General features: G+C 44.5%; 1 protein-coding gene across 39 annotated transcripts in view; it reads right to left on the reverse strand.

Moving 5' to 3' along the window:
• The window catches only part of CACNA1C (calcium voltage-gated channel subunit alpha1 C), a 760549-nt gene that overhangs the window by 97454 nt on the left and 647544 nt on the right, over positions 1-15551 (reverse strand). For 24 of the 39 annotated variants that reach the window (XM_043563280.1, XM_043563305.1, XM_043563295.1 and 21 more), the window contains 5 exons: positions 12906-13038; positions 8580-8709; positions 7323-7382; positions 2402-2508; positions 154-241 (listed from right to left, as the gene is read on the reverse strand). In XM_043563280.1, coding sequence (XP_043419215.1) covers positions 154-241; positions 2402-2508; positions 7323-7382; positions 8580-8709; positions 12906-13038 — 518 coding nt within the window. Of the gene's footprint in view, positions 1-153; positions 242-2401; positions 2509-7121; positions 7182-7322; positions 7383-8579; positions 8710-12905; positions 13039-15551 lie in introns of all 39 variants that reach the window. The other 15 variants (XM_043563302.1, XM_043563296.1, XM_043563300.1 and 12 more) reach the window with 2 other exon arrangements.

The raw sequence follows: 15551 nt of genomic DNA on the forward strand, positions 1-15551 counted from the left end.
CCAGGCTTTAACACAGCAGCCATTTGCTCCGGCCATTTCTCCTCTGTCCAGCCCTCCACCCCCACCCCCCTGCCTCACTTATATCCCCCCAGTCCACAGCTGGGTTGATGCTTGCTCTGCTGATGGCTCCTCACCTAGGCCCACCCTTCTCACCTTTAGCCCCTTGGCCCTGTTGATGGCCCTCAGGGGCCTGAGGACTCGCAGAACTCGCAAGATCTTCACCACATTAATTGCACTGGACCTGGGAGAGAGAAACAGGGCAGGGGAGTAAGCTCCTGTTGTGGTGGAGCAGGAAATAATGTGAGGGGGTGTCCTGACAGGCTGACCCCAGGCAAACTTGAGAAAGTGTAAAGTCTGTTTTGAGGACTTTCTTATCCTGGGACAATTCTCTACTCCCATCTACCATCCTAGAAGAGCCTGGAACTTGCCAGTGACCCTGGAACTTCCTGTTGGTGTGTAAATAATATGAAAAGCAATTTACCAGAAGTCATTAGCAATATAATGTGTTACTCAGGGGAGCTTTAGTAAAGAAAAGAGAACCCCAGCTCTGTCACTTAACAGCCAATTCACAGAGGATAAATTCCCTAACTTTTTCATCTGTAAAGTGGACCTCATAAGTTGTTGCAGGGATTAAATGAGGAAACAGTATCTGCATCATTTGCAGTGTGCTTGGTGCATATTATGAACCGAATAAATGGTAGCTTTTATTATTATGTCTGATGAAGACATCACCGATCTCGAAGAAATGTTATACAGATGGTGGAGCTTCAGGCCTTGTTGGCTGGAGGTGATGGAGGAGCTATTCTGGTGTTCTCCAGGCAGTTGCCCATTACAGGTGTATATAAAACCACCCGTTCATAACACACTCAGGACTTGAAGGAATGGATTCTACACAGCAGGTTCCACATGCCTGGATGCTAGGGCTTGGCCAGGATTTCTGGGAGCCTCGGCTTTTGCTGTTCCCTAGTGGAAATGAGGCACTAAGGTGCAGTTCTCCCCACAAGCCCCTCGGCAGGAAGCCTGCATGGTTTCTGGAGTTATTCATCCATCCAGGTGGTCTCTATCTCAACCCTCACACACTACCCATTTGCTTGAGATATCCTCACAGTCTTTCAGAGAGCCTTGTACACCCTTTGGGACCTAAAAAATGTATGACACATCAGCATGAGGTTAGGATAATGTGCTCAGGAGGGAGCTGGTAGATCTGATTTCTCTGGTTCATGGTTCTTTTATCTGAAAGGATTCAAAGGGCATTCCTAGTTATCCAAGTATCTCAGGGAGGGAGTCTGTTTGTACTGAATGGCAATGGAAGGGATTTTAAGGTTAGGTGCAGAAAGCACAGACTAAAGGGGGGGTGGTTCTTGGTTCAAGGTTAAATGGTAGTTTAGTGGTAGTGCTGGGATTAGAATCTAGACCTGTAGGCTCCCAGCAGACAGCTAAGATGATCACAGAGATGATAACAGATGATCACAGAGAGTGTCTCACTCCTGTTCCTCCCATGTCTGCTCTTTCTAGGCTTACCATGAAAACACCCTTGGGAAAGGACACCCAGGACCCCTTTCCTCTGCCATTGGTATGACTTTGGGCACATCTCATGCCCTGAACCTCAGTCTTCCTATCTATAAAATGGTGGTAACAGTCCCTGCCCTGCCTGCAGCTTTTTTTGTGAGGACAGTAGAAGATTGTGCATGTGAAAGGGCTTTTAAGTTGAAGGCAGAGTTAATGTTATCAGCAGATAGAACTTGGGAGAAATTAGTAATTGGATCCTTTTAAACCTGAGCAAATTGGCAACCTTGGTTGTATGGTGGAGTCACCCAGAGAACTTTTAAAATTCCTAAAGCCCGAGCCTGTAGCCCAGACCAATTAGATAAAAATTTGGGGAGAGGGATCTAGGCAAATGTCTTTCCTGAAACTACTCAGTCTATTCCACTATGCAGCCAAGACTGAGAATCTGTAATTCCTCTCTTTCTCTGTCCCCCACTCCCTTCTTCTTATCAGGTGCTTTGACTGGAGAGAGAAAGGGAGGGAAGATGGACTGGAATATCAGGGCTGGTTATGGCAATGGAGGGCCCTTGGAGCTGAGGGTAGCCAAGGGCACTGGGCAGGTAGTAGAGGAGATATGAAGGCCCTGGAGGCATTCCTCTCATTATAACTGGGCCTGGTCCTGCCTGTCATGCCAAGATCCATATATTTTAAACATATTTTGGCTGGATGGACATACTCCCCAAGTGTCACACCATTGAGGATGTGACAAAAAGCCATCATGTTGCACAATTCAGGGGTCCCTCCCTGTTCCTGTCATAGACTGGTGGCCATGCAAGACTTCAGAGTCTTGATCGTTCTCTCTGACATCCATTTCTAGTTGTGTGGCCCCATCATTGGCTGAGAGAGTCCTACTCACTGGATGCCAAAGGAGATGAGGGACACGCTGACCACCAGCAGATCCAAGATGTTGAAGTAGTTCCGGCAGAAAGAGCCCTTGTGTAGGAAAGCCCCATAAGCAGTCATCTGCAGGGAGGGAAAGAGAAACATGAGCATGAGTGGTCCCTGCCCAAGCTCCAGAGACCCCCTCATGCCTCCCTCTCCTCCCACAGCATCCTTTGGGTAGGGCAAGCTGAAGAGCAGTGAGAGGACTGGGGGCAGGCAGGACTGCAGAAAGAGAGGCAGGGCCAAGGACAATATTCTGCAATCATGTATATAAACACAAAAGAATTCCAGGCTCAGGATGGTTAAGTGGCTCCTTCCACTTACTAGACCACACCAGACTCCATATTTGAAGCCTTTTCAGATTGGGCCCTGTCATCTATCTCTCATTTTCCACTGTTCCTCATCACAGGTCCCTGATCCTGGCCCTGAGGGGCCCTTTGCTGACACTGCCCAGGCCAGGTTTCCCTTTGTATGCAAACTTCCCAACCTCCTCTCCCAAGCCCCAGAGCCAGATTCAGATACTAGGCATCTGGGGGAAGGTGGGACACACCTAGTATGGTGACCAACTGTCCTGGTTTTCCCAGGATTCCTGTTTTGGTACTGAAAGTCCTGTGTACCACCCAGGCAACTCTTCAGTCTTGGGCAAACCCAAGTCTTGGGCATCCTAGTGCCCAGTGAGAAGTTCTACCAATACATTTGGCAATTAGCATTCCTCCATTTCCTAACCTTAATTAGTGTTTATGATCTATGCCAAATATTCTAAACTCAATTTTATTATCTTCCTTTTAGACTGATGTTCTTTAAGGTCCAAGCTATGTGAACACACAGAGGGACAATGTGGCACCATGGCTAAAAGCATAGGCTCTGGAGCCAGGTTGCTTGAGTTTGAATCCCAGCTCTATCATATTTTGTTTGTATGGCCTGGAACAAGTTACTTAGCTTCTATGTCCCTGTTTCCTCATCTGAGAAATGAGGGTAATGATAATGTCTACCCTCTAGGGTTATTGGCATCAAATGAGTTATTACAGGTAAAACACTTACTATCATCAGAGAAAACTAAACTTGAGGCCAGATAGATTGGATTTGAATTCTGGATTCTTCCTATATAAGGATGTTCAGTTTCCCCATCTACAAAGTGGGCATACTATTCCCTGTCTTTATGAGGCACACATAGAAAGGCAACATGGAGGTCCTTTGAAGACTAAAACGGGAGCACATGGGATGGTGATTATGGTTACAGGACTTGGCTATTATTATCTCTCTCTGAGCTCAGTATAAAATCACTGTAGATGCTCAACAAATAGCCTTTCCAATTCTGTTGATTTTAATTAAGAGCCAGCAGATTTCCAGGTTAAGGGTTGTGGAAGGCCATGGGCTGTGATACATCAGCCAAAGGGAACAATTTGGAGCCAGTGGCTGAGAGACTGAGAGCAGCTCCCTGGTCATCTGGGGTCCAGTTTATCTCTTTGGAATCAGAGCATGCCCAAGGCAGCATGTCCGCAGAGCAATTCAAAAGCAAACACAGGGGGAACTGACAAAAATAGCTCTTACAACCTAATTCTTTCCATTTATCTCCTACTGCAGGGGGTCACAGGGGACTCAGGCACCTGTGTCCTGCAACAGTTTCTAGAAGTGGGTATATTATATAAAAGGTTGCAGGGGAATATAGGCTTGCCATCTGGAGGAGCTTACTGTCTTGTCTCTCAGTGAAAATCTAGGAGGGGCTTGCTGTCCTGTCTTTGAGTGAAGATCTAGGACTGCAGGGACTGGATTTGGGTGGCTCCTATATTTCACTTAAACACAGAGCCTCTGTGCCTGCAGAAGGCCAAGCACCTTCCCTAGCCATTCACTTTTAGTTTCAGAGAAGGCACTGAGTCTGACCCTGCCTCACTCTTGTCTCAAATATTGTGAGGACACTACTGAGCATCACAGAGCCCTCCACGGTCAGGGAAGAGCACTCCTTGAATAGGTGCACTAGTAGGGCTCACAGTGCCAATGTCTGTCCTTTGACTTTGGGGTCCTATTTGTCAGGGACCAGCACTCCAAAAAGTGTGTGTGTGTAAGGGGTGGGAGGGACATGCCTGGGCAGGGCCAGCAGAATGGCCTTAGGAGAAAGGGCAACTGGGTGCTGAAAAATGAGAATTTATTTGAAAATTATTCTAGCCGTTTAAGACAACAGAAGAGGCCAGGTTCAGGTACTCAGTGCAAAGTGTCCTTTCCATACCCCGTTTTGCTAATGGCCACACAGTTCTAAGCCATTGCATAGGAAAAGCCTATTGCCGTGGTATTTTCAGCCTCAGGGAAAAAAAAGGTGGCCATGAGATTGCTGACTCTCTGAACTTGAAGGGCAGGAAAGCTGCTCTGTCCAGTCACAGGCGACCACTGTCTCCCCAGGCAGCTCTTCTAGTTACTAGATGTATCCTATAACTTGTACTTACTGCTAGGCCCAGTTCACCTCGTCCCTCCTCTATGTGACAGTATTTTGCAGTATTCAGGCCAACAGTCATGGTCCTACAAGCCTTTTCTTCTTAAGGCCAAATATCCCCAGGTCTTTAAACTGTTCTTGACACTAAATGCCCCTTGGACAATGAGACCGTTGTTGTCTGTGCCATGGTAGAAAGCTGAGCCTTCAGGCAAGGCAGAGGGGCCCAGTGGAAGGAGGTGCAGGGAAGTGGGGTGGGGACTGGGCTTTATATTTATTTATTTATTTATTAAAAAAAATTTTTTTTCAACGTTTATTTTTGGGACAGAGAGAGACAGAACATGAACGGGGGAGGGGCAGAGAGAGAGGGAGACACAGAATCGGAAACAGGCTCCAGGCTCTGAGCCATCAGCCCAGAGCCCGACGCAGGGCTCGAACTCACGGACTGCGAGATCGTGACCTGGCTGAAGTCGGACGCTTAACCGACTGCGCCATCCAGGCGCCTGGGCTTTATATTTAGAAGCACACTGAGCCTCAAAGGGAGTAGAAGAGGGAGAGGGTGAAGGGAGGGAAGGCTCTTGCCATGATAATGTTTGCAAAGAGATCTTTCACTTCTGTTTGCATGGCAACCCTGAAGGATAAACAGCACCACTGAAATCCATAAGGGAAGCTCTGTGGAGGAGTCCTGAGAAATGGGCCTCAGAGCTTTTCTCATACCAGGAAAGAGTTTTGGGTGTGTGCCTCCCTGAGTCTGAAGTCCAGAACTCAGCTCACCATGGAAAGGGGGTTTTACAGACTACATCTCAATGCAGGTAGACAGCTTTTGGTTCCCTTTTCCCACCCCCAGGGATTGGGGCCTGGTCAGATCCACTGTCCTAAAGTAGAAGAGGAAACCTGAGGAAGTCCCTTGGTCACTGGAACCAGGGACAGAAGCTGGAGGTCTGGACAGCTCAGCCTTTTGGGGACACAGACACAGTGGACACTCAAAACGGCCCCACTCAACTTGTATCTGGATGTGACAAAACTGTCATGTACATTAAAGGTCTGGGTCATGACTTAGAAGTTGCATCAGGAAAAGAAGGGTTTGCAGGCTAGCTGTGGCACATGGTCAGATGTGGACAGTGGCTGGCATCAGCCCCAGGGAGGGGGAGAGGGATCCTGGACTCCTTGGGAGGAGGAGTCCCAGATGAGTCTCCCAGGAAGAAGACACCAAGCTGAAGGATATGTTTTAGAGCCTACAACCCTCCTGTTCAGGTAAATGAGAAGAAAGCAAATGCTGAAATGTACTTTTCCTGGGTCTCAGAACTCACATCCTGAGTCTCAGATGGAGTGGTTTGGCAATACATTGTTTTAGAGGCTCAGATGTATACTGGAAAAACTTAGAAATAATAATAAAATAAATATAAATAATATATTAATTATAAATTAATAGAAGTAATAAAATAAAACTTAGAAAGCAATCTCTCTCATCCCAGTGCTTTCAGAGGTTGGTTCTACTGATGGGGTAAGTCTGTACAAGTTCTGCCATCAGGGGTCAGCAGCACCTGGGGCCACCAGTCACAGGCTGGGCCAGCTCCATGTGCTCTCAGGACCGGGGCTTGGGACCTGGTTCTTCTTTCATGCTTAGGGCAAGGGGCATCGTAACAAGGCTTTTCAACAGGAAACTGAGGACTCAAGTAATCTACAGTCGTCTGTTGAAAGCCCCCAATGGAAGACTGGCCCCAAATCTTGCATTAACTAGGCCCATGATTCCTATCACCCAGGCCCATCTGGAGCCTAGCCTTGGCACCTGCCACTTGTATGGAGGAAGGTGTTGACCAAGGCTGTCCAAGGGCATGGACAAAGTGATTTCCCATGCCCCATGAGCTTTTCCACTCTTGGAGTTTGTGCAGCATCTCCTCTGGGGAGGAGGAGGGAGGGGGAGTTCTAAGCAGGGGTCAGTCATCAATGACCCGGAGGTAGGGTGTGTGGGGGTGGTGGGGCACAACACGCATTGGCACAGTGCCAGACCTGGTGACAGGACATCAGTGTTGACACTGTGAGCCTTCCAGCCTTCCAGGCTGAGAGGAGGCACAGCACTGGCGGTGGGTTTCTTCTAACTTCTGAGCCTGAGCAAAGTGAGGGGCACAAAGTGAGGGGCACAAAGTGAGGGGCACTAATTCATCAAATTTCATGCTTGAGAGTAAAAAAGAGAGAGTGAAAGAAACAAGAGAGAAAAGAGACAGCAGATATAGAGAAATAGGCAGAGAGTGCATTGCTCAGATTGCATTACCTTAAGGATAATTTCTAATGTAAAGATACTAGTGAAGACATAGTCTGCATTGCCTAGGATCTGAAAAATAAGCACAATTGGATTAGTGGCTCTGAGAGTGAACTCGACACCAACAGAAACATGTGTGTTAGCGCCAGACAGCAGCAGAGAGCTAGTGGAGGCTCACGGAGGACAGGATGGGGAGAGGCATTAGGGCTTTACCTTCAGAGCAATTTCAATGGTGAAAATGGTAGTGAAAACAATGTCAAAATAAAACAGAATCTGCAAAACAAAAAGAAACAGGGTGGGAATGGGGTGGGAAGGGAGAGAAGCAGGATGGAAGGAGAGGTCAGCGGACATTCACCAGAAAAGGAGTCACTCTTCAGAACCACACTACATGTCATGTGAGCTTTTCCATGTGGAGACAGACAGTTAGGAGATGAGTAGCATATACACAGCATTGGATCCTGAAGTGGGGCTGGCCTCAGGCAGCTTAGTGGCTTTACACGAAGTCCCCAGACATGTGAGGGGAGCTTCCAGGGTCCTGGGTCTGGGCAGCATTTGGTTGGATGCTTTTCTCATTAATCCAATTTACTTACAAACCCAAATCAGACCACTGGGATGCTTGTCAAAAGGACAGAGAGTGGGGTTTTCTTTTTATTGCAGGAAAATGCAAAATACTTAACTCACTTTGGTGTGACTCAGCTGGCTTCTCATGTTGGTGGAAATACTGGTGTTGTGTTCTTTGGGGCATAGGAAGGAAGATCCTCAATGTGAGGACTGCCGAGGCTGGGGGCAGGCTACGTGGTTCAAGCTCTGTTATATCTCAGGTGATGGATCAGAGCTAGGGCCAACACCTTTTTTAAGAAAACTCTGGACCAAGCAGGCTGCAGGACCACCAAGTGGTTTGGCATGAGTATGACTTTAGGTTGGTGGACTCTTCTCTTCACGTCCATCTGGTTGGGATTTGACAAAGTCTTCAGGCTTTGAGATAGAGCGGTTCTTACTCTAGCCTTTAATATTGTTTACCAGAGCCTTGGGTGGGTCTCTAAATTTAGTTTTCTACTCTACAGAAGGTCACTGAAGCTCTCTTTTGTGTAAGGCCAGCCTCATCTTTGGCACCTATTTGCCAATGCTCCCCCTATCTGCTTGGTGATTAGGACCAGTTAGAGTTTATTGGGAGCAAGGCAGGAAGTCAGAGGCTACTTTTTACTAAGTACATAGGGAACCAGGGATACATCCATAGGGCAATGAGGGTCCCGAATTTTGCCAATCAGGCCAGCCTGAGGCATATGGGTACAGGTTCTCTTATTCATTTATGATGGTTTCTACCAAAGCCCTAATCTCTTAAAGAAATGTTTATTGTGCATCTGATTATAGTATTTGGAATTGGGGTCCGGATTGAGGTTGGCAACAGAGCTCTGGGCCCAGTCCCATCCTTGGGAAGAAGAGGTGCAGGGGACAAAAGGGAATGCATACATGGTTCCTGAAGGAGGTGTGCTGGACAGGGTCCTCAGCTGCCAGGGAAATGCTGCTGAGCAGAATGAAGAAGAGGATCAGGTTGGTGAAGATCGTGTCATTGACAATGCGGTGGCACTGGAGGCGAAATCTGTGTGGGGAGGAGGAAAGAAGGACCGAAGTATGTCAGAAAGGTCAGAGAAGCAGCTCCTGGGTCGCCGGAGCTCAACTCCTTCTTTCAGCTTATGAAAGGTGCTTGTTAGTTTGGGAGTGGGCTCTTCAACCTGAGATCTTACTGCTGAGGGTAGTGACAATCACATCCCTCCCCCCTCTACACCCTCAGTGTGAGGCACATCTGTATAGAACTTTGCAGCTATAAAGCACTGTCACAGGCAGTAAGCTTTTGACATTTTGGAGGGTTACATCTGAGACCTTCAGGAATCCCAATATTTTCATATACTGCTGTGACATTAACAACTGGCTTTTTTGGGGGGACTTCTTTTTCCCCATCATTAAATCATTTTATAAGATCTCCTTCATATTTTTATATATAAGGAACAACAGATCCCACCCAGAGTCGATGCTGAAAGGCTGGCTAAGCCTACTCTCTGGCTAGGTAATATGCTCCTGTGTAATAGCTCCAAGGCATGCAATTCAATTCCACACTTTCTGGGCACTCATTGGTAGTACCACAAAGGCTAAATCCTTGAATGTCAAGTGTGTCTTATATACTATCTCATCCTGGCAGCTCAGGAAGGGGATATGGGTGTTATTATCTTCATTTTATAGGTAAAAACACTGAAACCCTGGAAGGAGAGGCTGGCCCAGAAAGACAATTTGTAGAGTGTTGTGTGTGTGGGGGTGCGGTGTTCAGGACTTGAATCCAGGCTTTCAGACTTCTTCTCACAACATTGTAGTGCTCTGAGAGACCCCACTGCTGCAGAAGCAGAAATCTTGGAAAGGGCAAACTCTATGAGACAATTCTGGCTTCATTAGAGTTAGAAGGTCTGCATTGATTATCCCTTTCAAACAAATAAGCAAATCCACTGAGCCAGGGTCTGTGTGATAGGTATCCAGGAAGGGCAGAGTTGCCTGAGAATAGATGCTAGTAGTAGCACTGCTATGGGGAAACTGCATTTCAAGCCAGTCTTAAGGTAGGGCACTGAAGCTTGGGACTTTAGGCTAAGCCAACACTCTTAAGAAGCCTCTGGAAGAAAGCTTCCCAATATTAATTTAGGTCCACAAGAATCTGATGAAGTACTGAGGTCACAATCAAAAATCATTATGCACATAAGAGGATGAACTTCTAAGATGAGAAATCAGAAGAAACAACAAATAAATGATTTAGAACGCCCTCCCAAAGACTGTGCATACTGAACATATCAGATAGAGAATGTAACAACTATATTTGAAATATTTAACAGAATAAAGGACTTGATCACAAAGTTGAGGAATCAATAGGAGAAGTATTAGATATAGACAGATGGTTCTAGAAAATCAAGCTGCAAATGGAACTGTTTGAAATGAAAAAAAAATAAGTCGATATAAAAACTGGTTTAAACAGTAACGTAGACAAAGTTAAAGAGAGAATTAAGAAATTGGAAGATATAACTGAGAAAACTACCCTGAATACTAAAAGAGATATAATGAGGTGAAAGATTTATAAGACACATTAAGACGTAGGAGGACAGAAGGAGAAGGTTTAACATATGTCTACTTGGAATGCTAGAAGGAAAGAACAGAAAGAGATTATGGCCACAATTTTGCAAGAATTAGCAATTCTCATTCTAATTTTTAATGTGTTTTTTTGACAATTAGAGAAAAATATAAATCGATAACATTCCAAGCAGGATTAATGGCCAGAAATCCATATCTAGACACATGGTAGTATATCTATACAATACCAAAGGCAACATACGATATTCAAAACAGCTAGAGATAAGGGGAAGATTATCTACAAAGGAATGATAGTAGGAAAAATACAGTGTAATAATACCTTTGATATATTAAAAGACAAATCCTGTCAACCTAACATTGTGTACACAGCAAAACTATCTTTCAAGAACAAGAAATGAAAATAAGAACAAGAGATAAACAGGTCAAATGACTTTACATAAAGAAACACTAGGGGCTTTGGGTCAATACTACCCAAAGCTATCTACACATTCAATACAATCCCAACCAAAATTGCACCAGCATTCTTCTCAAAGCTAGAACAAGCAATCCTAAAATTTGTATGGAACCACAAAAGACCTCGAATAGCCAAAGTAATATTGAAGAAGACCAAAGTGGGAGGCATCACAATCCCAGACATTAGCCTCTACTACAAAGCTGTAATCATCAAGACAGCACGGTATTGGCACAAAAACAGACACATAGACCAATGGAATAGAATAGAGAACCCAGAACTGGACCTACAAATACATGCCCAACTAATCTTTGACAAAGCAGGGAAGAGTATCGAATGGAATAAAGACAGTCTCTTTAGCAAATGGTGCTGGAAGAACTGGACAGCAACACGTAGAAGAATGAACTGGACCACTTTCTTACACCATACACAAAAACAAACTCAAAATGGGTGAACGACCTAAATGTGAGACAGGAAACCATCAAAACCCTAGAAGAGAAAACAGGCAACAACCTCTTTGACCTCAGCTGCAGCAACTTCTTACTCAACCCGTCTCCAAAGGCAAGAGAAATAAAAGCAAAAATTAACTATTGGGACCCCCTCAAGATAAAAAGCTTCTGCATTGCAAAGGAAACAATCAATAAAACTAAAAGGCAACCAATGGAATGGGAAAAGATATCTGCATATGACATATTGGACAAAGGGCTAGTATCCAAAACCTATAAAAACTCACCAAACTCCACACCTGAAAAACAAATAATCCAGTGAAGAAATGGCAGAAAACATGAATAGACACTTCTCTAAAGAAGACATCCAGATGGCCAACAGGCACATGAAAAGATGCCGAACGTCACTCCTCATCAGGGAAATACAAACCAAAACCACACTCAGATACCACCTCATGCCAGTCAGAGTGGCTAAAATGAACAAATCAGGAGACTATAGATGCTGGCAAGGATGTGGAGAAACAGGAACCCTCTTGCACTGTTGGTGGGAATGCAAACTGGGGCAGCCACTCTGGAAAACAGTGTGGAGGTTCCTCAAAAAATTAAAAATAGATCTATCCTATGACCCAGCAATAGCACTGCTAGGAATTTACCCAAGGGATACAGGAGTGCTGATGCATAGGGGCACTTGTACCCCAATGTTTATAGCAGCACTTTCAACAATCGCCAAATTATGGAAAGAGCCTAAATGTCCATCAACCGATGAATGGATAAAGAAATTGTGGTTTATATACACAATGGAATACTATGTGGCAATGAGAAAGAATGAAATATGGCCTTTTGTAGCAACATGGATGGAACTGGAGAGTGTTATGCTAAGTGAAATAAGTCATACAGAAAAAGATACCATATGTTTTCACTCTTATGTGGATCCTAGAAACTTAACAGAAGACCATGGAGGAGGGGAAGGAAAAAAAAAGTTACAGAGGGAGGGAGCCAAATCATAAGAGACTCTTAAAAAACTGAGAACAAACTGAGGGTTGATGAGGGGTGGGAGGTGGGGATGGTGGGTGATGGGTATTGAGGAGGGCACCTGCTGGGGTGAGCACTGGGTGTTGTATGGAAACCAATTTGACAATAAATTTCATAGTAAAAAAAATAAATAAAAACATAAACAAAAACAACAACAACAACAAAAAGAAACACTAGGGGCTTCTAAAGAATGTGCTTTAGGAAGAAAATGATTACAGAAGGGTGGACTGAGATACATGAAAAAATGGTGAATGAGTAAAATGGGAAGTTGTATGAAAATCCAAGTATACATTGGTCTATATAACAATAATGAAAATGATAATAATGTCTAACTTGTGAAGTTAAAAATAAAGGACAGGACTAAAATACTAATCAATAACATGTAAGGTAGGAGGGCTGAGAGAAGTTAAAACAGTATAAGCTCTTTCTATTTTGCAGGAGGAGGTGTAGGATACTGCTTTACTTCAGATTTTAAGTTAAATAGACTTAGTAAATTACCAAGGGTAATCACCAAAAGTGTAGAAATAGAGTTTATATGTGTCAAAAAATGGAGGGAAAAACATACCCAAGTCTTCTGATTTGGAATATAGGATACTTTTCCCTAAATCAGTGCCTGTTTGCACAAGTTGTGGGGGGTTGGGAGAGTCCCAGGCTCCACTCAGAGGCTGGAGGATGTTAGCATCTGTTGTGCTTGTAGCATGGAGAGAGTAGAGTCCCACCTTCCCCACCATTCTTGCATACCTGTTGTTGGGGCTGAAGATGAAAAATGCACTGGCTTCTGGCATGGGCACTGCCTTTTCCTTAAGGTGCAGCTCAGAGAGTGGTCGTGGGCGGGGGCCCACAGGCATCTCAGGCTCCTCTTCATCGTCTTCTCCTGTAAGAAAAAAAGCACCATTCTAAATAACTCCACTACTCCCACTATGTTTTTACCACTATGCTGCCTACTTCCAGATAGCTTCTTACCAACCAGAATCAAGACATCATTTGCATCTCTGAAAATGAAGGGTATCAACAAAGACATTCAGCTCTCTCCCTGTGAGCGCTGCTAGAATCTTTGTTAGAGAGACTTTTCTGGCAGCACATGACAAAGGGGGGTGTAAGTAGGGTGGCTAGTTCATGTCAAGGACTGTCCTGGTTTTTAAACTGAAATTCCCACATCCCAAGAGACTCCTCAGTCCCATGCAGATTGGGATGGTTGGTCATTCTAGTTGTAAGGCACTAGGAAAGGTGATCGGGGAAGACTGGGGCATTGCCAGGTGTGCCTGTCCATCTAGGCTGCAGGTAGGGTAATGGGTATGGCTTAGGTGACTTGCAATTAATTCCATCCTTGGAGTTTAAAATCAACACTCCCATTCCTGAAAAATACCAAAAACTCATGTGCTGTAGGGATAATAGGACAGTGATGTTGGCCACAACAGGCACTTCATTCAAAAGACTAGACATCAACACTAGTTTGAGAAGCCCCTTTGTTATCCTGGGCAGGGGCCACATTTACTGTGGACCAAAAGCAAAATCCTTTGCTTACACAGCCACTGCCCATGGAAGGAAACTACTATATATCTTTTTCTGGTCAAATGCATTTAAAAATGTTTAGAGAGGGAATGGGAGTAACAACAACATGGGTTCTCTGGCCATGTCTAGATCCAAATCTTGGCTCTGTTTCTTTCTGGCATTTAGTCTTTCTGGTCTCAGTTTCCCCATCTGCAAATGGGATAATAGTACATACATACCTCAGAGTGGCGCCTGGCACATAGCAAGTGCTATATAAATGTTAGCTGTTGTTACTATCTCTACCCACAGAGAAGACTCTTAGCCTGTAAGTAGTGCTTAGCATCTTTCTCAGTCTGATCTCTGCCTGCTGTTATTCCCTAACAAATTTTCCACTCACATCAAACTGTTTTCTGAAGGTTTGTAGTAGTGGCCTGAATAACGTCCCCCCAAAATTCATGCCTACCTGGAACCTCAGAACATGACCTTACTTTGGAAACAGTAACTTTGCAGATGTATAGTCATGATGAAGTTATACTGGAGTGGGGTGGGCCCTAAATCCAAGGACTATTATTCTTATAAGGAGACACAGACACACACACACACGCATGAAGACAGAGGCAGAAACCAGAGAGATGAGGCTGGAAGCCAAGGAGCACCAAGGATTGCTGGCCACTGGCAGAGATGGGGACAAGGCGAGAAAGGGATTCTTTCCAGAGCCTTTAGAGAGAGGATGGTCCTGCCAATACCTGCTTTCAGACTTATAGGCTCCAGAACTGTGAGAGAATAAATATTTGCTGGTTTAAGCCACCAAGTTCATGGTAATTTGTTATGACAGCCCCAGGAAATGAATACACTCGCCATGTGCTTTCTCCTTTTCTCATGCTGTCTCCTTATTTGAAATGCTCTCATCTCCCGGTGTAGAGCCAGAAGGACTCTCAGGTAAGACAGCATCATTCACTTGGCTCTCCCGAATACCTGGGCTCTTGAGAATTACCTTCATGTGATTCTAGCAGCCCTGTCATTCTCCTGCATTCACTTGGCACTTGGGACCAAATACCTTGAATGCCTGACTTTACATGTATCTGTTCCATCTCTTCGTGTGCTGAAAACCCTGGAGAGAGACACTCTGCTCAGCGCATAGTAGCCCTTGTTTTTTGATGATTACACTTTCACATCAACATCTGCTTTATAAAGAAAGGGACTTTACAAAAGAAGAGGGTCAGGTGGAGACTAAGCTGGTTGGAAAGATAGTTACAGGACGTTTATCTTAGGGACCAGCCATGTCTCTGCATGCTCTCTCTTCTGGTTAAAATGAAGCTAGGTTGTGCCAAGAAAAAAAAATGCCTGGCACAGATAGTGGTTCTTTTTTTATTTTTTAAATATAATTTATTGTCAAACTGGTTTCCATACAACACCCATTGCTCATCCCAACAAGTGCCCTCCTCAATGCCCATCAACCACAGAAAGTGTTTTTTTTATCAAGCAAGAAGCATTTAGGGGCCCAAGGCTTTTTGGGGGGACCAGCAGAATATAGGAATAAATCAAATTTTTATCCCCCTGGCATAATTAGAGCTGACCAGCAAAGCAATTAATATTTTTAGAAGAGAGGCACGAGGTGAACAGGCCAATGGTTGAAGCTTTCTAACCAAACCTTGGTAAGTAAAAGAAAGGCAGAGTCTCCTTGTAAAGCAAAATAAGTAAAACAGGAGTTGGCCTGAATCACAATATTTATAAATGAAATTTAATTGAGAAGGATCTTAAATTCCTGCCCAGCTGTTTGTATTCTTTTCTGTTTTGCTCTAAATGACCCAACACTTTCTTATTCATGATAATTTGGTAACAGGTAATTTAATGCCCATTTTAATCATGTGTGTTTATAGAAAAACATATTTACTA

Source organism: Prionailurus bengalensis, chromosome B4 (genome assembly GCF_016509475.1).
Source record: "Prionailurus bengalensis isolate Pbe53 chromosome B4, Fcat_Pben_1.1_paternal_pri, whole genome shotgun sequence".
Classification (NCBI taxonomy): Eukaryota; Metazoa; Chordata; class Mammalia; order Carnivora; family Felidae; genus Prionailurus; species Prionailurus bengalensis.